The sequence below is a fragment of the Rhinopithecus bieti genome, unplaced genomic scaffold (genome assembly GCF_001698545.2).
Source record: "Rhinopithecus bieti isolate Rb0 unplaced genomic scaffold, ASM169854v2 scaffold_42532, whole genome shotgun sequence".
NCBI lineage: Eukaryota > Metazoa > Chordata > Mammalia > Primates > Cercopithecidae > Rhinopithecus > Rhinopithecus bieti.
The window spans coordinates 1,826,025-1,849,734 of NW_016818301.1; the positions used below are offsets into that span (position 1 = coordinate 1,826,025).

The 23,710-nt window shown below is 40.6% G+C and overlaps 1 protein-coding gene across 2 annotated transcripts in view; it reads right to left on the reverse strand.

Annotated features, from left to right (window-relative positions):
* Nucleotides 1-956: 956 nt before the first annotated feature.
* Nucleotides 957-23,710, reverse strand: part of CNOT9 (CCR4-NOT transcription complex subunit 9) — a 29,813-nt gene continuing 7,059 nt past the window's right edge. The window contains exons 2-8 of one of the 2 annotated variants that reach the window (XM_017856807.1): nucleotides 17,387-17,566; nucleotides 15,381-15,496; nucleotides 13,776-13,885; nucleotides 8,653-8,762; nucleotides 4,006-4,104; nucleotides 3,700-3,791; nucleotides 957-1,979 (exon numbers count right to left, since the gene is read on the reverse strand). In XM_017856807.1, the coding sequence (XP_017712296.1) occupies nucleotides 1,754-1,979; nucleotides 3,700-3,791; nucleotides 4,006-4,104; nucleotides 8,653-8,762; nucleotides 13,776-13,885; nucleotides 15,381-15,496; nucleotides 17,387-17,566 (933 nt within the window). In that variant the 3' untranslated portion in view covers nucleotides 957-1,753. Of the gene's footprint in view, nucleotides 1,980-2,231; nucleotides 2,565-3,699; nucleotides 3,792-4,005; nucleotides 4,105-8,652; nucleotides 8,763-13,775; nucleotides 13,886-15,380; nucleotides 15,497-17,386; nucleotides 17,567-23,710 lie in introns of those variants that run through there. The other variant, XM_017856808.1, reaches the window with a different exon arrangement.

Sequence of the window (23,710 nt, forward strand, 5' to 3'; positions counted from 1 at the left end):
TTACCTTAACTGGACTCTCCAGACTCTGTATTCAGACTACAGACTAGAGTCAAGATGTGTATCCAGTCCATTCTGTTCTCTGCTTTCCCTAAGATCACTTCTCTTCAGGCTTGCGATTATTGAGGGTTTGCCTGCTTCTCCTCTTCATCTCGGAAGGCAAGGGGAGTAAGTGCTTATTCTGCCCTTCTTACATCTAGGCTACTTAATTACTATTTTCTTGCCTCTAAAAAGACAGAAGCCAACTAACAAGTCCGGCTCTCTTTGTGAAAGTCGGCTTGAAGGAGCCCTTGTGTTGGCAAAACTGCCTCCGCAAAAAAATTTTTTTTTTTTTGAGCCTGCCCCTTATAGACCCTCCCTCCCCAGACTTGTTCAGACACCTCAATTGTGTGAGAAGTGGGCAGAAAAGACTTGGTCCCTCTCCAGAGTTGGATTAAGCAATCCCATCTTTGATTGGAGATGGGGATGAGAAAGCAGGTGCTAGCAGGGGAAAGGACTGGCGAAAGCAAGGCAGTTTACACTTGGTTGCAGATTCAAGCCTGTGGATTGTGAAGAGCCACCTAAGCTCCAGAGAAGAGGAAATCTCTGACACGGTAAGAACAAGTGAATATTTTAGCGGCAACCCTGTGATTCCCATAGACCAAAAGAGAATGTGTTCCAAAAAAAAAAAAAAAAAAAAAGACTGAGTGAGCAGAATTCAGCCGTCCATCTTCAACCATCTTCAATTTGAATAAAATTAACTCATACAGCTAATACTGCTCAAGTATAATCACGAAGACAGATGGAGCTGCTGAAATTCACACTAAAACAAATAATAGGATCAAGTGGACTGTCACCTTAATCCCAAGCACCTCCCTTTTACAGTTACCGAGAAAGTATCTTTGAAAACTTGGATTGAAGGTGAGGTCCACCACCGCCCCTTGTCCCTCAATACAATACCCTTCCAAGACAGCCTGATGAATTAAGACGTCTGTTTTAAGTTTAATAGAAGGGAAGTTTAAAAAAGGGAAAGCACTGAGATTTGGGAAAACTAGCAGCTAAAGCCAGAAACAAGGTTAAGGTCCTTGTGGCATTCCAGACTGGGAGTAGAATGGGAGAACGGAAACAGGTGGTAGGTTCCTGCTGTCCTTTGGCTTTACATCTTTCCCCTGCCCTCCCATTTCTCCCAACAGCTTGATGCAGCTATTGGCCTGCCAGAGGGGATGTAATGCCCAGACCAACTTTTTATTGAGCTTATGCAGCTAACAGACTTGTAAACAGTGCCAATTGACAAAGTTTTGCTGAATATTACAGCTTGTGCCCACTAAACACACCTCTCTCTGAGATTAAAAACAAAAAAACCAAAGTAAACAAATACTGAGAGAGAATGAAGAGACACATCTTGAGTCTTCCAGGAAGGCAAAATAAAAAACGCCACATGGCTTGGTCCCAGGCGTTCACCATGCCTAGAGTGCTGCTGCTATCACCACTGCCTCCCCTCCCTGCCAGTGGCTAGGTAGAGGTAGGGGAGAAGGGTCATCTTAGACATGCTGCAAATACAGCATTTGCTGGTGTTGACACCCTCCTGGGGCTGTGGTGGCAGACTGCTGTGTCAGGAGCCCACTTCCTGGGAGTAGCAGAGGGAGCCCAGGTCCTCAAGACGGCCTGAGATGGCAGCCCATGCACCTCAGCAGGGGTACCTTGCCCCTTTTCTCCAGTGCGGTTCAGCATTGAGGTTGTCTATTCCCAGTCGGTGATAAAACCTGAGCTGTTTTCCTCATAGGTTCCCCCTCCTTTCCCCAATTTGGGGGAGTAGTGGGAGGGAACAGGCAAGGATCACTGAGGGGCAGGGGATACCCCTGGGATCGGTGACCTGGCCCTCTTGCAGGTTCTTCACCAGTTGTGCAAGCCAGCGTTTCGTGGTGGTGTCATCTTTTAGCACCTGGGCGAAGGTTGTGTCTTTCAGCTGGTCAGGGAGGCACTGCCTGAGTGCTTCACGTGCCCTACATCAGAAACAAACAAACCAACCAGGGAGACCAACAAATAAACCCACATTTTGTGGACAGGGAAGAGCTCCCTTCTTAGACCTAAGTATTTAGTATACCGTGAATCTATGGCTCCTTAAGACGCCATTAAAATTCTCTAAAGCTGTATTAGGCATAGGCTCAGAGATCTCCAAAATCTGTATCCACAAACATTTTCTGAATGATGTCCCAATGTAGAATTTCATGAAAAAGCAAAATTAAAAGCTTCAATAGTTTACTTCCATTAAAACAGCTTTCTGATTTATTACAATAAATGCTGTCAAAATACTCATGTTAGAAATATATGGATTATGGCAAATAAAATATTTCAAAAATCAGTACATTAACAAGGATATAATCAAGATTATGATAACTTAATGAATTTTAATTCTATACTAAGTTATCAATTTGTGTCTTTACAGAAATTGCTTCAGTTTTATGGTTAAAAACCTTAATAAGAGATGAACAGTGAAAACAAAACTATGGTAGCAGCATTATCAGATGAACTTTTAAATGTTTCATTTTCTTTGAAAAGATGACCAGCAGAAAGTCAAATCTGAAAACCTAAAAAAGGTAAATGTTAACTATTTATAGAGCTATTTTAAACAAAGTTATAGATTTGCACTCAGACTAGTTTTCTTTAGAAACTAGTCTGACTAGTTTTTTAAACAGACTAGAATTTTAAACAGACACATTTTTAAACTTTGGTGAAAACAAGAACCACTGAAGAACAGGATAAAATGGTCAACAAACAGGTAGGGCTTGAATAAACTCAGTGGCAGGAGACTGAGTTCACATTAAATCAAATCAAGCTAGCTCTGCTCCCAGGAACACAGAAATCGCTCCATTATGTGGTTTAGCAGAATATGAGCAAGTTGCTTTCAGCATGAATTATGGATTTACAAAGCAAAAGGTCAAACATTTCTAAAATGCATTATATCTACAATGTATGATTTCTGGCAGAAAGATTATGAACATAAGCAGATAAAATAATTAGCTCAAGAAACTTATAGGAATCAAGGAGAGAACTGGAAATAGAATTCAAGAGCCCTCTGGGCTGTGTTCCTTTTTAAGAGATCTTTGAAAATATACTTCTCTTTCTGACCACATAGAGTAGCAACAGAAAATTCAAACAACAGGAGTAATGCATCATAAGGTTTCCCTGGAATCGCCTAGACTCTGTGGAATTTCACAGTAGGATTGAGAGTTACAGTGAGAAGATGAAACTCTGATGGCTATTAAAATTCAGCCTTTCAGATTTTTTTTTTTTTTTTGAGACGGAGTCTCGCTATCTCCCAGGCTAGAGTGCAGTGGCCCGATCTTGGCTCACTACAACCTCCGCCTCCCGGGTTCAAGTGATTCTCCTGCCTCAGCCTCCCGAGTAGCTGTGACTACAGGCGTCCGCCACCACTCCCGGCTAATTTTTTTTTGTATCACCATATTGGCCAGGCTGGTCTTGAACTCCTGACCTTGTGATCCGCCTGCCTCGGCCTCCCAAAGTGCTGGGATTACAGGCGTGAGCCACCACACCCGGCCAGCATTTCAGATTTTAAAAGGAATCTAAGTTCTGTCTCAGACAAATTAAATGTAGTTATATCTCTACTTCCCTGTCCTAAAGACACAGGAGCTATGCCATGAGATTGGGAAACTGTTCAGCAGAGTATTTCCCTAAAGTCCTATACATCCTATCAATGTTTACCTGGGATTATCTGAAAGTCGAAGGTAACATCTCACTACATGCTTCAGCAGACGGGCAGAAGGCTCTTTGGATAGCTGCAGGACCATCTTACCCTGTTTCCCCCAAAATAAGGGGAGGGGTTGGAAAAAAACACACAAAACACAAAAAAATTCTAATTGACATCAGAGATCAGATAGTCCAAGAATCATAAAAGGTTCCAAAATTGTTATTTCTAGTCAGAAGACTGAAGTTGTTCAGTGCCAGTTATTAAGAGATTAAGCTGTGTGATGAGAGGTAGTTGTAAAAGGGATAGATGAAAGAACTCACCAAGATCATGGCAACATGGGAGAAACGCTCATAAGTCTGACATATATAAGCCAAACCAGTGTCATCTAACAAGATCTTCTGGAGGATGAATGTGGCAACCTGAAGCAAAACAAAATCGAAGAGTTTATGAAGTTGCTCTGATTTAATCTTCTCATTGTCTACTCATTTTCCCAGGCATGACTATCAGTCAGAAAATTGAGCAAGTAGGGATCCTTGCATATTATGTACAACTTACCATATATGTATAGTACAAAGAATAATAAATATTACCATATTGAACATTACTTTGTACCAGTTTTTTTTTTCTGGAGGCTTTACATGCTTTATCTTATTTTTATAATAAATTAATGAGGTAGGTACCATTATTATTCTCATTTTACATACAAGGGTAGGTTCTGGGTAATAATCAAATTCTTAAAAACTCAGGAGACCTTCTCATTTATAAAGTACCTACTATGTGCCAGGTATAACTGTTAATCAATAATACACCAGGTTAAGATCCCAAGTGACAAAGTTATTGTGGCAGAGCTGAGATCCAAGCCTCATTTGAACATCTAAGGCTCTTCTCTTTTCCATAAGCCAAGATGATTTATTCAGCTATGCCTCATCTCTTCCAGATGAAGGCCTTTCTTTTTTTTCTAGATGGAGTCTTACTCTGTCACTCAGACTGGAGTGCAGTGGCTCCATCTCAGCTCACTGCAACCTCTGCCACCCTGGTTCAACTGATTCTCCTGCCTCAGCCTCCTGAGTAGCTAGGATTACAGGCTCTTGCTACCGTGCCTGGTTAATTTTGGTACTTTTAGTAGAGACGGGGTTTCACCATCTTGGCCAGGGCTGGGCTTGAATCCCTTGACCTTGTGATCCACCTGCCTCGGCCTACCAACGTGCTGGGATTACAGGCGTGAGCCACTGCATTTGGCCGAGGTAAGGCCTTTCTTGTTCTTAAAAGATCTTCTTGAAGAAGTAAGATTTTAAAGTTTCTCTTTGAAGATTATTCTAACAGTAATAAAACATACCCTGGCTGTGAAGCTTATACGTGGCCTCAATTTTCCCCTCAACTTAAGCTCATTAAGTCTTACATAGAAGAGATATTAAAATATTAGTTTAATTCAAATCAGACAATCACGATAATGATACTCTTTCTTAGCTGCTCATCAAAATGAATTGTGGAATTCTTTTACTATTTTATTGAGGTTATAACACTGTAGAAGGCTGAATAATGGCTCTCAAAGATATCCAGGCCCTAATCACCAAACTCTGCAAATGTTACCTTAAATGAACAATGGGACTTTGCAGATGTGATTAAGTTAAGGATCTTGAGATGGGGGATTATCCCAGTTTATCCAAGTAGGCCTTAAATGTAATCACGAAGTGTCCTTAAAATCGATGTAGAGAAGCCCAGGCAAAGTGGCCCATGCTGGTAATCTCAGCACTTTGGGAGGCCAAGGTGGGAGGATTGCTTGAGGCCAGGAGTTCAAGGATGCAGTGAGTTAGGATCATGCCACTGCACACCAGTCTGGGTGACAGAGAAAACACCATCTCTTAAAAAAAAAAAGAGAGAGATGTAGAGAGATTTTACCACAAAGGAGAAAGCAATGTGACAAGCAGAGAGAGATCTGAACATGCCATACCACTGGCTCTGAAGATGGAGGGGGCCATAATCCAGGGAATGCAAGAAATGCAGTTCTAGAAGCTGGAAAAGGCAAGAAAAAGACTCTCCTCTATATCCTCCAGAGAAAGCACGACCCTCCTGATACAATGACTTTAGAATGGTGAAACTCATTTATAACTTGTGACTTCCAAAACTATAAAACAGTAAACTTGCATTGTTTTAAGCCACTAAGCTTCTAGCTTGTGGTAATTTGTTACAGCAGCAGGTTATATAGGAACCTAATACAAACATATACACAGTAAAGTGTGTTAAGTACACTAATCTTAAGTGTATCTTGAATTTTTACCTATGTACACATTATGTACTATAACCAGATTAAAATACAGAATATTGTATAAAATACAGAATATTTGGAAGGTGGAGGCAGGCGGATTGCCTGAGCTTAGGAGTTCAAGGCTAGCATGGGCTACATGGCGAAAACCCATCTCTACTAAAAATACAAAAAATTAGCTGGGTATGGTGGTGCGTGCCTGTTAGTCCCAGCTACTCAGGAGGCTGAGGCACAAGAATTGCCTGAACCCGGGAGGCGGAGGTTGCAGTGAGCCAAGATCATTCCACTTCACTCCAGCCTGGGTGACAAAGTGAGACTCTATCTCAAAAAAAAAGAAAAGAAAAAGAAAAAAGTATTTCTACCAACTCATGATTCCAACATTCCCTTGCACCTTTCCCCAGTCAATGTCCTTCCCTCAGAGATAACCACAAATCCAACTTATTGCCAGTAATTGGCTTTGCTTGTTCTTGAACTTCACATAATCAACATACAGTATGAATTCCCATGTGTCTGGCTTCTTTTGCTCAGCAGTGCCTTTGAGAGTCATCCATATATTGTATATTTAAAATAAAAAGTTTAAAAATAGCCAGGTATAGGGATGTGTGCCAGTATCACAGCTACCTACTCGAGAGAGGGAAGTGGGAAGACTGCTTGAGCCCCGGAGTTCAAGGCTATAGTGTGCCATGATCATGCCTGTGAATAGTCACTGCATTGCAGTCTGGGCAAAATAGTGAAACCTCGTCTCTTTAAAAACAATAAATTGGCCAGGCACAGTGGCTCAGGCTTGTACTCTTAGTACTATGGCAAAAGGCAGGAAGATCCTTTGAGCCCAGGAGTTTAAGAGTAGCCCAGGCAACACAGGGAGAACTTGTCTCTACAAAAAATAAAAATAATTAGCTGAGTGTGGTGGAGCAGGCATGTGGTCCCAGCTACTTGTGAAGCTGAGGTGGGAGGATCAACTGAGTCTGGGAGGTCGAGGCTGCAGTGAGCCATGCCTCTGTACTCCAGCCTGGGTGACAGAAAGAGAGAGAGATCCTGTCTCAAAATAAATAAATAATTTAATTAAAAATTAAAAAACCAGTGCTCACTTAGACAGCACATATACTAAAATTGGAACAACACAGAGAAGATTAGTGTGGCCCCTGTGCGAAGATAATACACAAATTCATAAAGCATTCCATATACATATTTTTAAAAATAAAAAAACCAAAAAAATCATTATATCCGCTTACACCCAACTCAAGAATATTTATTAGACTGAAAAAGTAATTTAATGTGACAAGGCACATTTTAGAGCAGAGGTTGAATACTACCAAAAATAGTCAGCAATATGGAAAAGTAACCTTGAAAAAAAATCAAATAATATGAAATTTAAAAATTGAAAGTGATTAGAGAAAAAAATACGAAAGACAGATAATAGAGCATAACATGTTGCTGAACCAAGAGGCTTGAACAAATAAAAGAGAAAAATATACAAATTAACAAAAAAGACACAAGTAATACGCTCTTTCAGAAAAAAATTGAGGCTGGGTGCAGTGGCTCACGCCTGTAATCCCAGCACTTTGGGAGGCTGAGGTGGGAGGATCATCTGAGGTTAGGAGTTCAAGACCGGCCTGGCCAACATGGTGAAACCCAATCTCTGCTAAAAATACAAAAAAAAAAAAAAAAAAAATTAGCCGGGAGCGGTGGTGCGTGCCTGTAGTCCCAGCTATGTGGGAGGCTGAGGCAGAAGAACTGCTTGAACCTGAGAGGTGGAGGTTGCAGTGAGCTGCGATTATATCACTCTGTCTCAAACAACAACAACAACAACAACAACAACAAAAACAAATTGGCTGGGTGCAGTGGCTTACGACTGTAATCCCAGCACTTTGGGAGGCTGAGGTGGACGGATCACCTGAGGTCAGGAGTTCAACACCAGCCTGGTTCATATGGTGAAATCCCATTTCTACTAAAAATACAAATATTAGCAGGGCGTGGTGACATACGCCTGTAGTCCCAGCTACTTGGGAGGCTGAGGCAGGAGAATTGCTTGAACTTGGGAGGCGGAGGTTGCAATGAGCTGAGATTACATCACTGCACTCCAGCCTGGGTGACACAGCGAGACTCCATCTCAGAGGAAAAAAAAAAAGATACATGATTATCATCAAATGAACTTTAAAAATAATAAAAGACACTTGGAGGTAACCACACAAAAAAGTAAGTTCATCTAAAAAAGGAAAGAATTAGGCTGACCCTGAGACTTCTCTGCAATATTCAATGTTAGAAGACAAAAGGACTATGGCAATAGAGGTCTGAGACAGAACAATGAGGTAAGAATTCTGTACCTTGTCATGTTGTCATTCACGGTTAAAGTACATAGTAAGCAGAAGCTCAAGTACATATAATTGATTATGTATTTAAAAAAAGTCTGGTTACAGAAGGAGCAGGATTGAAATTTTAAAATTAAAAAAATTAAACTGTAATAATATACTTAGAATTTACCTGTGGAGTGAGATATGGGTTTGGAGAAAAGAAATTTAGTGTTTAACTTGATTTTCTTCTGAATGGTTTTGGTTTTCCAATAATTTTTTTGTTATGATTTTATTTAAAAGAGAAAAAATATTCATACAAATTTCAAAAGCTTGAAGACAGAAAATGATTCCAGAACCATAAGGAAGCAGCTCAAGAGTCAACACAATGTAAAATCTAAGTTAAAAGCACATACTGTTTTAGAAAGTTCACTTCCAGATTCCATAATTCGCAAACATAAAGGGATAATTTCTGTTGTCAATAAAAAGTTGATTACTTCTTGTTCATCTGTTTTCACCAGGGCCCCTAAAGAAAATAAGGACAAACAAAATTATTTTACAGTTAGGGTTTCCAGTTAAAATTAACTTCAAACTGTTTATCCAGTGAGTTGTGGAACTTAAATAACAGAACACAAACTGGGGTTTGTTAGTTAAAGGGATCAGATTCACACTCATGTTAAAAAAAAAAAAAAAAGAGAGGAAGACGGTGGCGCAATAGCTCACACCTGTAATCCCAGCACTTTGGGAGGCCAAGGTGGGCAGATCACTTGAGGTCAGGAGTTCAAGACCAGCCTGGCCAACATGGTGAAACCCTGTCTCTACTAAAAATACAAAAATTAGCAAGGCATGGTGGCAGGCTCCTGTAATCCCAGCTACTCGAGAAGCTGAGACAGGAGAATCGATTGAACCTGAGAGGTTGCAGTGAGCTGAGATTGCACCACTGCACTCCAGTCTAGGCGACAGACTCTCTCAAAAAACAAAACAAAACAAAACAAAGCACAAAAACTATGCTTTCTGCACTAAATTGTCTTGGTACCTTTGTCAAAAATCAACTGACCATAGATCTATTTCTGGATTCTTCATTCTGCTCCAATGGTCTGTAAATCTTTCTTTTCTCCAATATTACACTGCCTCGACTACTATAGTTTTCCAGTAGGTGTGGAAATCAGGTAGTATATATCTTCTAACTTTGTTAAGAAATGTTTGGATATTCTAGTTCCTTTGACTTTCCATATAAATCTTAGGATCAGTCTATTAGAAGGCTGCCATAACAAAATACCATAGACTGGTGGCTTAAACAACTGAAATTTATTGTCTCATAGTTCTGGCAGCTGAAAGTCTGAGATCAAGCTGGACACTGTGGCTCACGCCTACAATCACAGCACTTTGGGAGGCTGAGGCAGCTGGATCACCTGAGGTCAGGAGTTCCAAGACCAGCATGGCCAACATGGTGAAACCCCGTCTCTATTAAAAATAAAAAAATTGGCTGGGCGTGGTGGCTCACGCCTGTAATCCCAGCACTTTGGGAGGCCGAGGCGGGCGGATCACGAGGTCAGGAGATCGAGACCATCCTGGCTAACACGGTGATACCCCGTCTCTACTAAAAATACAAAAAATTAGCCGGGCATAGTGGCAGGTGCCTGTAATCCCAGCTCCTCGGGAAGCTGGGGCAGGAAAATGGGGCAGTGAACCCGGGGGGCGGAGCTTGCAGTGAGCCGAGATCGCGCCACTGCACTCCAGCCTGGGCCACAGAGCAAGACTCCGTCTCAAAAAAACAAAAACAAAAACAAAACCCCAAAATTAGCCAGGTGTGGTGGTGCACACCTGTAGTCCCAGCTACTCAGGATACTGAGGCAGGAGAACTGCTAGAACCCAGGAGGCAAAGGGTGCAGTGAGTCGAAATCATGCCACTGCACTCTAGCCTCGGCAACAGAGCAAGAATCTGTCTCAAAAAAAAAAAAAAAAAGCTGAGATCAGGGTGCCAGCATGGTATAGTTCTTGTAAAGGCTCTCTTCCTGGCTTGTAGATGGCCACCTTCTCACTATGTCCTCACATGGCAGAGAGTGAATGAGGGAGAACAAGCTCTTTGGTGTCTCTTCTTAGAAGAATACTAACCTCACCATGAGGTGCCATGTCCTCATTTAAACCTAATTCTCTCTCAAAGGTCCCATCTCCAAATACCATGACATCAGGGGGTAGGGTTTCAAAGCATGAAATTTTGGGGAGGACACAATTCAGTCCATAGCAGTCAGCCTGCCAATTTCTAAAAAAAATGCTGCTGGGATTTTGTTGGAATTACTCTGAATCTATAGATCACTTCGTGGAGAACGAACAACTTAACAATACTGAATCACTGATACACCAATCAATGAACATGGTTTATCTCTGCATTTTATTTCATTAGAAATCAGTTTTGTAGCTTTCAGTTATAGATTATGGATACATTTTAAAAGATTTATACCCAAATTTTCACGTTTTGGTGTTGTTATAAATGGTAGTTTAAAAAAATTTCAGCTGGGTGCAATGGCTCACAACTATAATCCCAGCACTTTGGGAGGCCAAGGCGGGAGAACCATTTGAGCCCAGAAGTTTGAGACAAGCCTGGGCAACAAAGTGAGACCTTGTCTCTACAAAAAAATTAAAAAACATAGCCAGGTGTGGTGACGTGCCTATGGTCTCAGTTTCTCAAGGCTGAGGTGGGAGGATTTGTGTGATTCCAGGAGTTTGAGGGTGCAGTGAGCCATGATCATGCCACTGCACTCAGAAGTGGGCGACAGAGCAAGACCTTGTCTTAAAAAAAAAAAAAAAAAAAAATCAATTTCCTATTGTTCACTGCTAGTATATGGAAATTTAATTTTAAGTTTTGAGACAGAGTCTCCCACTGCCACCCAGGCTGCAGCGCAGTAGCACAGTCTTGGCTCACTGCAATCACTGCATCTCTACCTCCCAGGTTGAAGAGATTCTCCTGCCTCAGCCTCCCCAGCAGCTGGGACTACAGGCACATGCCACCACGCCCGGCTAATTTTTGCCTTTTTTTTAGAATTCTTTTTCAGTAGAGATGGGGTTTCACCATGTTGGCTAGGCTGGTCTTGAACTCCTGACCTCAAGTGATCCACCCGCCTCGGCCTCCTAAAATGCTGGGATTACAGGTATGAGCCAACATGCCCAGACATGATTGATTTTTTATATGCTGACTTTGTATCCTGCAACCTTGCTAAACTTACTAGCTTTAGTTTTAGTAGTTTTTTGTAGATTATTTGGGATTGTCTATGAAATAATATTGTCTGTGAGTAGCTAGTACTGTTTTTTTACCTTTCTAATTTGAAGGCTCTTTATTAAATGGGAGTAGTGAGAATGAACATCCTTGCTTTGTACTTGATCTTAGGAAAAAAGTATTCAGTTTTCAACATTAACTAAAACTTTTCATGCTCAAGTTAATGTTTTATATACATTTACTATGGGAGATAAGGGTAAACATTTTTTTTTTTTTTTTTTTTTTTTTTGAGACAGGAGTCTCGCTCTGTTTGCCAGGCTGGAGTGCAGGCCAGATCTCAGCTCACTGCAAGCTCCGCCTGCCCGGGTTCACGCCATTCTCTGGCCTCAGCCTCCCCAGTAGCTGGACGTCAGCGCCCGCCACCTCGCCCGCTAGTTTTTTGTATTTTTTTTAGGTAGAGACCAGGGTACCGTGTTAGCCAGGATGGTCTCGATCTCCTGACCTCGTGATCCACCGTCTCGGCCCCAAAGTGCTGGGAATTACAGCCTGAGCCACGAAGGGTAAACATGTTTTTACTTAAGAAAATAGGGGGCGGGCCAGTGCTCGGCCGGGCGCGGTGGCTCAAGCCTGTATCCCGCATTTGGGAGGGCTGGAGACGGTGATCACGAGGTCAGGAGATCGAGGGACCCATCCTGGTTAACACGGTGAAACCCGTTATTACTAAAAATACAAAAAAACTAGCCGGCACGTGCGGGCGCCCTGTAGTCCAGCTACTCGGAGGGCTGAGGCAGGAGAATGGCATAACCCGGGAGGCGGAGCCTTGCGTGAGCTGAGAACCGGCCTGCACTCCAGCCAGGCGACAGAGCAAGACTCCGTCTCAAAAAAAAAAAAAAAAAGGAAAATAATGTGAATCAGCTATTCAGCTCTCAGACTCCTGGGTAGCAAAGAACTATCTCTGGGCTTATGAAATGTTAATCATCAAGCCACTTTTTGTTTTGTTCTTCCTTTCTCAATGCTTTTTTCTTAAATTATTAAACACAATCAGGAAATACAATTTAAAGTTTGCATTTAAGGATCCATTGCTCTCATATACTCAATGTAATCCCAGCCTAAAGAAAACATTTATATCCTTACTCATAAATGTATCATCTAAGGTAGAATGATTTAAGTTAGCGTTAAGGATATAAATGTTTTTAGTCAGTCTGGTTAGAGTTTATCAGATTTTACTGACTTTTCCCAAAGAATCAGCTTGTCTGTTTTATTAACAGTTAATGGCTTGGTCTCACAAAAGGTTGAGAAATGTTCCCTCCTTCTATGTTTCTGGAAAGTTTGTAGAATGGTTTATTTCTTCTTATGTATTTTGGTAAATTTCTAGTGAGACAGGGTGAGCCGTTTTATGTTAGAGGTTTGCCAACTGCAAAAACAATGTATTTCATAGATAGATATAAACTATTCAGCTTACCTTTTTCTTGAGGTGCAATTTGGCAAATAGCATCTTTCAAGAAAGAATGTTTCATTTATCTAAGTGTGGAGAATTTATGAATATGGAGTTTAGCAGTATTCCCTTACTTTCCTTTTAATGTCTGAAGAGTCTGGATCTGAAATAGCTGATATATATTTTAAGTAAAAAGTATTTTATCATCCCCACAGTAAAATGTATTTATACATTAACTTTTAGCAGAAAAATTTAACTAGGTGAACTGACAGATTCATATCCTGAGTTATGGGAGAATTACAGGGTTTTCAGAATGCTTAGTGTTTTGACATGACATCTTAGGGTGTTCAGATATATGAAGCATTCTGGTATTAGAAGTAAGAAAAACAACAAAAAGACAGTGGTGTGGCTTGCCCATGGCCATTACTTGGGAGGCTGAGAGGGCAGGGAGGAGTCACTTGAGCCTAGGAGTTCAATCCAGCCTGGGGTAACACACAAGCCCTATCAGGAAGGAGGGGAGAAGGGGAGGAGGAAGGGAGAGGAGGGGAGGGAGAAGGAAGTCAAATGTAAACTCTTATTCCTTTAATAATACTCTTTATATATTGAATCGAGTTCTTATGCTTTATTCTCCCTACAATTCCAGCAAATGTTTCTACATATATGCTGAATTTAATCCCAAAGGTTGGATCTCAAAGCCTTATTAACAATACTTAGAAGAGTGCCTGATAAGAGTCATCATGTTCCTGATACTTACTGATTAGTGAATGAGACAACCTCAAAGAGAAAAATGAATGACTGGTGTACAAAAATCATAAGCGGCAAGACAAAACATCCAACTTAGACTACTACTGTGAGTATTTCAGGCTTGCAAAACAATTCTAATAACTTACCAATAACTCCAAGGCTGGTGAGCCGAAGATACTCAAAGGGACGTGTTTTGCTGACAGTGTGCAAAAAGGGGTACAAAAAAAGTGGGATGTGTGCTGCGAGAAACGCTGACCTGGAAGAAAACAATAATTACATTCACAGCCCAGGGTTGATTTCTAAGGATCCTGAACTTTCAAATTTCTAGGTGGTTAATTCTGTAAGGCCTTAACATTGTCAGAGCAAGGAATCCTTAGGAAACAATGTTACTGGTCATTAGTTTCAATCAATGGTTCTCAAATGGGGTAAATTTTCCCCCATGTGGCAATGTTTGAAGACATTTTTGATTGTCACAACTCAGGATTATAGAGCACTGTTGGCATCCAGTGGGCAGAGGCCAGAGATGTCATTAAACATCCTACAATGCACAGGACAGTCCTCTCCTGCCCTCTCCTTCCCACCACAAAGATTCATCCAGCCCCAAATGTTAATGGTTCAAAAGTTGAAAACCCTAGTCCAGGTCACAGTGGCTAAGAAAACACATGATTTTCCCTGTAGTCAGCAGAAAGTACCTTATAAACTGATTAACTTAAAATACCCAATTGTGGATTTTAAAAAATAGACCACAAAATGCTATTAAGTGTCCAAGAGATGGTCCTAGATTACCTCCCTCACCTATGACTGAATAATAGTATTCACAGGTGCAGTTGAATAAACCTTACAAACCAAGACAACAAAACAAAGCAGCCATTATCAGGCTTACCTGCTATACTTTAAAAAGCACATTCTTTTTTTGTTAGGGCATTTCAGATACACAAACCATTCTGAAAACAGTTTAGTCAAGGCAACTAATATGGAAATCAGTCTATTATTTTACATTATTTATAGTTATACCTTGTAGAAGAGCCAACGCCCAAGATTTTTAACACTCAAAGTACTCTTGTGTTTTTGTTAAGTGCTTAAAAGTCATTTTCTTAGTAACTTCTCTAAAGCTATGTAAGGTCAGTGCCAACCTAGCATTCATATTTCATAAGGAAACTTGACAAAGAGGAAAGGCTTCAGTAAGACGACTGTTAAGTGCCTTTGGGGTCACAGAAGTCCACAAAGTAGATTCCTGAACAGGATTTCCCTTTTCTTAATTTTTCAGATATGACAGGTGGCAAAAATATTTTAACTCACATGCCAATTCTCGCCTATTATAGAGGCTGCTGTGAACGCTATGTTAAGAAGGATTTTGAAGTTAAATCTGGGTTCAGTGGGGGAAAAGTGCTGGAAAAATATTTACTAAATTTATCTTATATGCCACGCACTATGCCTCACAGATGACACAGTGTTAATAACAGGTTAGGGAGTGAGAAGTAGCTATATGCCTGATACCTTTCCTGTAATGTCAACACTGTTTCTTTCAAGTTCTTTGGGTAAAAGTAAACAAGAATCCAGAAGACTAGGGGAGAGAGAGAGAGAGAGAGAGAGAGAGATACAGACACACACAGACACACACACACACACACGCACACACACACTCGCTTGCTCTCTCTCTCTCTTGCATGCCCTTCCTTTTATTATTCAGAGAAAGTTTAGGACCATATTCAATGTATAGCTCCCCCAAGTGACTCACCCAAAGCATTTACCTGGTTTCTGGATGTGATGCTACACATTGCAGTAATGCCAGAGCATTGCAAACTCTGTTAGACTGGTGTGCTGTCAAGGTTGGTGGGTTGATAGATGGATAAATATTTACAATTTCCTAAAAAATGGAAATCAGCATCAGATGAATAAAGAATAACTAAAAATTAATTCCCATGGTAATAAAGCAAAACAAAAAAAGGCAAAGAAAATAGTTCTTAATTCTGTGCATCTTTTAAGAACTGAATCATCAAAGAGGGAGCAGAAATAATGCTCATATCCTTTCATCACAAACTTACTTGGCTGAGACTAGCTAAGACATTTCTACATTTGTCTCTAGGAAGATTTCTATGGAGGCAAATGTAGTCATCTACACTTCCTCCTATATTCTCCAGCTACTGAGGCTATCAGTTGAGGGATACTCAAGTTTTTATAATTCCTCCTTTTGCCAGCATCCTGCTTTAAGTTACATTGATGAGATCGCTGGCCAGAAAGTGTTAAGTCAAACACAGTGACTCATAAAGAAGTTTGAATCTGGTTAGGTAGTAACTATAGTAAGGACATGAATCAATGGGTGGTGATACGCAGTGAATATATGCACTATCTGGCAAAAAGTAATGATTTACTCAATACGATTCCGTTTACTTTTTTTTTTTTTTTTTGAGACAGCGTCTCACTCTATCATCCAGGCAGAGTGCAATGGCATGATCATGGCTCACTGCAGCCTCCACCTCCTGGGCTCAATTGATCCTCCCACTTCAGCTTCCCAAGAGGCTGGGATTACAGGGGTATACCACCAAGACTGGCTAATTTTTACATTTTTTTGTAGAGATGATGTTTTGCCATGTTGCCCAGGCTGGTCTCAAACTCCTGGGCTCAAGCAATCCTCCCAACTCGGTCTGCCAAAGTGCTGGGATTACAAGCATGAGCCACTGCACATGGCTACAATTTTCCATTTACATTATTTGTAAAACTTTTACATAGAAAAACGTTCCCATAACAAAGATCAGTTTCTTGGCTAAATGCAATAGAGATGGAATGTGAATTTACTTAAGAGTTGAAAAGTTAATCTAATTATTAGGAATTTGGGGCAATACTTTAATGGATGATCATGCCACTACCTAGGTATTTTAGTATTGTGCCATATCAATTAATTAGCCAACAGTGACCATTCTGGTTTGAACCTAACTTCAGTTATCTATTCTTTAATGTACAAGTGTACCCACCTTTAATACTACAGCTGTTATATTTTCAACATTTCCTTTCCAGGCCAGGCACGGTGGCTCACGCCTGTAATCCCAATACTTTGGGAGGCCGAGGTGGGTGGATCACGAGGTCAGGAGTTCAAGATCAGCCTGACCAACATGGTGAAACTCTGTATCTACTAAAAATAAAATTAAAAAAAAAAAAAAAAAAAGCCAGGCATAGTGACGCATGCCTGTAATCCCAGCCACTCAGGAGGCTGAGGCAGGAGAACTGCTTGAACCCAGCAGGCAGAGGTTGCAGTGAGCCATGATTGCACCATTGCACTCCAGTCTGGGAGACAGAGCGAGACTCCGTCTCAAGAAAACAAAACAAAACAAAAAAACAAACAAAAACCCTCAAGAAACATTTCTTTTCCATAGAATATATTGTACCTTGTGGTCCTTATACTCTACCTTCCACCTTCCTCCCGCTGTCATGTAGATTTATCTTACAGTACTCCTAAAGCTGTGTCTGTCAAAGTGTAGTTCTTAGATCACCTGCATCACAATCACCTGGGGGTGGTGAAAGTGCTTATTAAAATATAGAGTAGACAGCCCACCTCAGACTGACTAAATTGAATCTCTTGGATAAAGATCCAAGAATTTGCATTTTAACAAATACCTCAGACCGTTCTAAAACAGGTTCTTACGAATGCAGATTCTTAAAGAATCATCCTCCTAAAGTCTTCAAATCATTTGGGCAAAAGTAAAGAAATATACAAGGGTAATGAAAAGAACTGAACTGCCAATCATGGATGTAAACCCACCTGTAAAAGTGCTGCAATAGTACCAAATGAATGCCACAGCATGGGTGCAAGGTCAGGAACAGACTCTCGCTTCTTACTTAGCTCCAGCAAAGCATTCTCCCTTGTCTCAGGACTGGACAGCTCATTGATCCACTGATAGATCTTTTCTCTATCCACTTGTGCCAGTGCAGTAGGCACAGGCTTCAGATGAAGACAAGAAAGTAAATATGAGTTTATTAGAGTCAAACCAAGTCTTACCCTGCAACAGAGTTTTAGAGGAAATATATTTTCCATGAATACCAGGGGAGCTTTTCTAAATATATACATTTGATGTCAACTATTCAATCTCTTTGGCAGTTACTGATGAAAATCTAAAATGCACACATACCCTTTGATAATTCCATGTTTAGGAATTTATCCTGTAGGTATAATTGGGCTGTGCTAAAGACATACCAGGATGTTTACTGTTTCACTGTTTTAAAAGCAGAAAACTGGCCAGGCGCGGTGGCACACGCCTGTAATTCCAGCATTTTGGGAGGCCATGGTGGGTGGATCACTTGAGGTCAGGAGTTCAAGACCAACCTGGCCAACATGGCGAAACCCCGTCTCTACTAAAAATACAAACATTAGCTGGGTGTGGTGATGGGCGCCTGTAATCCCAGCTACTCAGGAGGCTGAGACAAGAGAATTGCTTGAACTTGGGAGGTGGAGGTTGTAGTGACCCGAGATACGGCTACCGAACTCCAACCTGGATGACAGAGCAAGACTGTGTCGCCAAAAAAAAAAAAAAAAAAAAAAGCAAAAGCAAAAGCCAGGTGTGGTGGTGCATGCCTGTAGTCCTAGCTACTCAGGAGGCCGAGGCACTAGAGTTGCTTGAGGTGGAAGTTATAGTGAGCTGAGACTGCACCACTGCATTCCAGCTTGGGCGACAGAGTGAGACTCTGTCTCAATAAATACATAAATAAATGCAGAAAACTGGGCTAGGCGTGGTGGCTCACGCCTGTAATCCCAGCACTTTGGGAGGCCGAGACGGGTGGATCATGAGGTCAGGAGATGGAGACCATCCTGGCTAACACGATGAAACCCCATCTCTACTAAAAATACAAAAAGTTAGCCAAGTGTGGTGGTGTGCGCTTGTAGTCTCAGCTACTCAGGAGGCTGAGGCAGGAGAATGGGGTGAACCTGGGAGGCGGAGCTTGTAGTGAGCTGAGATCACGCCACTGCATTCCAGCCTGGGCGACAGTGCGAGACTCCATCTCAAGCAAAAAAAAAAAAAAAAAAAGGCAGAAAACTAACAAGTATCTCTCAATAAGAGACTGGTTAAATATTAGTGCAGCTTTATAATGTGATACTATGTAGTCCTTTAAAAAAAGGAGCAGCTCTCTATATACTGAATATTGATACTAAGTAAAAACAAAAAAAGGGTTACAGAACAGCATATAAAATGTTTCCATTAATACATATATATAAAAATAAAAAAATACATTCTTACATATTTACATGTAACATTTCTAGAAGGACACATAAAAAACTGTTAACTGTAGTTACCTCTAAGGTTGGGGATTTATAGGGAGACTTACTTTTCATTGTTTACACTAAAACCTTTTGCATAAACTTTTTTTTTTTTTTTTTAAAACCATATAAATAGTTTTTGAGAGAAAAAAAATTATGTCTTCCCATTACTGGTCCCTCCCCAGTGATTCTGACATCCCCCCTCAACTGAGCAGAAAATCTGTAATTTGGAAAAGCTCTCCCTCTTAATGATTCTGCAATATATTATCTAACTACATCCCTTTGAGAACCATTCATTACTTACTCATGTAGGAAATACAGACTTAACAGGCATGCTTTCATTATTATGCTAAAGAATCACAATACTCCCCCCAAATCTGAGTATTTTATTATTCTCTACAGTCATCAAATATCTTTGTGATCTTGGTTAAGTTCCTTAATTATTCTTATCTGGAAAACAAGATGGGAGACTAGAAAAATGATAATGGCTACCCCTAAGCTTTAAACTGCTAACAAATTCCTGGTGATTTCTATCTCTATGCCCAATATGTTCTCAGGTAATTGCCCCCAACCATGAGAAATAAAAGAGGAGGTGGGGAAAAGCTATCTACACTTGCAGATGAGATCACTAATGTTCAGAGGAATTAACTCACTCAATTTAACCAGGTATGAAGTTGCATATTCCTGTACTTTTTTGAACTATAATACAGTTTCTCACAGTACTTGCAAGTTCCCAATAGACCTTAGCATGACAGAATGATGACCTACTCATTGTACAGATGTAAAGACAAAGAACAAAAAGAACTGCCTTTGTTGAAGAACAGAATTAAGCATAAAATAGACTTTGAGGTGGATTCAAATTTACTCTATCCAACCTGAATAATGGCCTTTTAAAAATGGAAGCTTGATTATAAGCTCTTAGCTTGATGTTTATTATTTCACTAGCCTGACAGAAAGAACCACAAGGTGTTCTGCTAAATAGACTGAAATACAATGCAGCTTAAGCTTTCTTTGAGTGCCTTACAGTAATCTGCTAAAAGCTGTTTTGTAACTCCCTTCAGGGATGGCCCTCAAGGAATCAATCATAAGCTCTTAGAGCAACAATATGATAGAAGGAGTCTGGTAGCTTTTTTCCTCCTTTCCCCACAGCAAAAGCAGTGTTGTTCAGGCACTTGCCCTTTCTAGGCAGCCACAAACACGCCCTCAACTTAAAAACTATTTTTGGAAATGTAATTCCTACCTGAAGATAGGGTATGTGTTTATTTAGAATATTACATCACCTTAGACGCTCAGCAGGAACACAAGATAAAATTTTAGCATTAGGTTTCCTGCCCAGTCTCTTGGATGACCCCACAATCCAGTAACTAAAGGGGGCCTCATAGACACTGGTCTGGCAATACAGTACCTATCCTGATTAATCAGTACCCATTCCAGTCGACCTTCCCCAAAGTCTTGTCATACAGATACCACCATCAGTAAACTCCATCACCCGTACTAGAGCCAGTCTGTGACTTGCAGTTGGCATCTCATACCCCATCTTTGCCCTCGTAACCACTGGTTTGCATACCATGACTCCTGAACACCAGGCCCCATCCCCATATATTCTCTTTCTGGAGCTGGCCTGATGCCCGCAGAGAAGATGGCACTGCTGGCAGTAGTGTGGGCACTCTGAAAGGCCAATGCCTGGTGCGTACATGGGTTCCTAAAGCCATGGACACCTGCTGCTAGCAATACTCCAATTTGCGAGATTATTTGTGGGGGTTGCAGCCTCCATGTGCTTTTGATTCTAAGAGAGCTAGAACCATGTCAGGTGGGTGGTAATGTGGCCCCCATGGGCACTAGCTTGGTGTTATGGGTTCTGCTGTCATTCTAGCCAAAAGGAGGGCAGTTTGGTGCCAGGAAATATCTAGGGTAGGGATCCTCCTTTTCATCATCCCTGTTGAATTTCACCCCCAATTTAATAGCAATAGTAAGTTACACCAACTGAATACCCACCTGTCATGGGATGAATACAATTTTTAAAAAATAAAAATGAGAGCTTAAAACATACAGGGCTTACTCTGCCAGGCACTGTCCTAAATACTTATAATACTTATCAGCACTCTCATTTTATAGATAAGGAAAATCTGAGGCACAGAGAAGTTATTTAAAATTTAAATGGCAAGCTAGGATTTGTACCCAGGTGGCACAGGGTGTGGCACAGTGTGTGCCACCCAGTGTGGCAACAGGGCCCACACTTTTAACTGCTTTGCTAATACTGCTTCTCATCTGCCTGAAAGATGAAATCTGATCTAAAGATGACTTTTTTTTTTTTTCCTGAGATGGAGCCTCGCTCTCTCTCTCAGGCTGGAGTGCAGTGGTGTGATCTCAGCTTATTGCAACCTCCGCCTTCCAGGTTCAAGCGATTCTTCTGCCTCAGCCTCCCCAGTAGCTGGGACTACAGGCATGAGCCACCATGTCTGGCTAATTTTTGTATGTTTAGTAGAGTTGGGATCTCACCATGTTGGCCAGGCTGATCTCAAACTCCTGACCTCAAGTGATCTGCCTGCCTTGGCCTCCCAAAGTGCTGGAATTACAGGTGTAAGCCACTGTGCTCAGCCTAAAAATGACTTTCTAATAAATTATATTACTTGACCTAGACAATATAGTTAATACGTAAAAATCTCAGACAATAAGTAAAATGTTACTGGTGGTAGTTCAACAAAATCTGAAAGAACACTCAGTACCATGAACAGAGCATTGATGTTAGGAGAAATTCTCTACTTACTGAGATTACAAAGCACTTAATAGGTGTTGTTTTCAGAGAGAAGTCAGTGCAATAGTTTGACATAGTTTCCTATGTCACATTATGGATCAGATGGGGCATAATTTACTTAGTGAGAACCACCAACACACACACAGACATACAACAAGCAATTTTGTAACACACATATAGGAATTTCATTGTTTCGGAGAATAAAAGGGAAAACATTCTTATATTTTGAGTTATATATTAATCTATATAACCAGATGACTGGTAAAATATTTTGGACGTCATCCCTAAATAAAACACCAAAACTCAAAATGTATCTACTCTTCTTCCATATCCCAAGAGTTATTTAGGCCCATCTTTCACAAAAAAGAATCTGTAATTGACATCTTTTTAAAAGGAGGTGGGCAATAGAATAAGGGGTATGGCAGGTGAGGGAAGAGAAAGTTCTGTTGTACTCTCCTTTTTTAAAAACATGGTTTCATTTAATGATCACAACAAGGTAGTTATTAACCTCATTTAACAACCGATGAAACCACAGGCAGACAACAGGCAGATTTACTCCTCATGCCACTCTGTAATGATCACCTCTAAAGATTCCTAGTTCAGATGCTACAACTCTTTGAACTTTTAATTCACTAATACATTTCTAGGGCTGTGGCTGACATGGAACTCAATCTAGTAGCACACATTGCTCACTGACAGGCAAGCAAATTCATCTATGACTTCCCTACTGGAGATTACCTTATTTGAAGCATTAACAATAATTGCAGGATACCAACCAAGAGAGCAGAGGTTAACATTTTTTGAGGCACAGACCCTTTAAGAATCAAATGAAGGCCAGGCGTGGTGGCTCACGCCTGTAATCCCAGCACTTTGGGATGCTGAGGCGGGCGGATCACGAGGTCAGGAGTTCAAGACTATCCTGGCTAACATGGCGAAACCTCGTCTCTACTAAAACTACAAAAAAATTAGCCAGGTGTGGTGGCGGGCGCCTGTAGTCCCAGCTACTAGGGAGGCTGAGGCAGAATGGTGTAAACCTGGGAGGTGGATGGAGCTTGCAGTGAGCCGAGATCACGCCACTGCACTCCAGCCTGAGTGACAGAGTGAGACTCTGTCTCACGAAAAAAAAAAAAATCAAATCAAATGAAAATTGTGGATCCTTTCCTCAGAAAAATACACAACTGCAAAACCACAAAAACCTACACATAATTTTAGGGAGTTCACAGAGTTCCTGCAATGCATCCGTGTACCCAGGATTAAGAATCTGTTTATCAAACTGAAGAAAAGGAAAGACCTCAATTTGCAAGTAACTACATGAGTATATAATTGGAACACACACTGGCGTGGGAGCCTGAAGTGGCTTCAAAATCCAGTTTTGCTTTTTCTAGAATTGTGTGACCTAGGATAAGTCACTTAACTTTCCAAACCTCAATTTTCTCATTGTTAAAGTGAAGGAACTATATTAGATAATTTCCAGTCTCAGGCAGCCATAAAATCTTAGAAATTACTTAGTTCTTAGTTGTGAGAGTCTAATCTAAGCGACTCTTTTTTTAAAAAATAAACTTTGATGTATAATTTGCATACAATAAAACCGAACTCATTTTAACTATTGAAGTGTATACACTTCAACAGATTTTCGAGAAATTTATACACCTAAGTAACCGTTACCATAATGAAGATATAGATCCATTTGCCCTAAAGAGTTCTCTAATGCCCTTTTCAGTAAACCCCTTACTCAGCCTGAAGCAATCATGGTTGTTTTCTGCTACTATAGATTAGGTCTGCCTTTTACAGAAATTATTAATAGGCAGTAACATTTATTGAGCATACCATGTGTCAGGCACTGTGGATTACATCATTTTATTCTCAAAATTCTAAGAGGAAACAGGTTAACAGAGGTTTAACATGCTCGAGGTCACACAGCCAGTATACAGAAGAATGAGACTGAAATTCTACTCTCTAGAATCGATGAGTTCTACCTGGTCTAAAGGATAGAAAGCACAAATACTCCTCCAAGTTGAAGAAATTACTCTTAAGAACCCAACAAAACTTTTTTTTTTTTTTTTTTTTTTTTTTTTTTT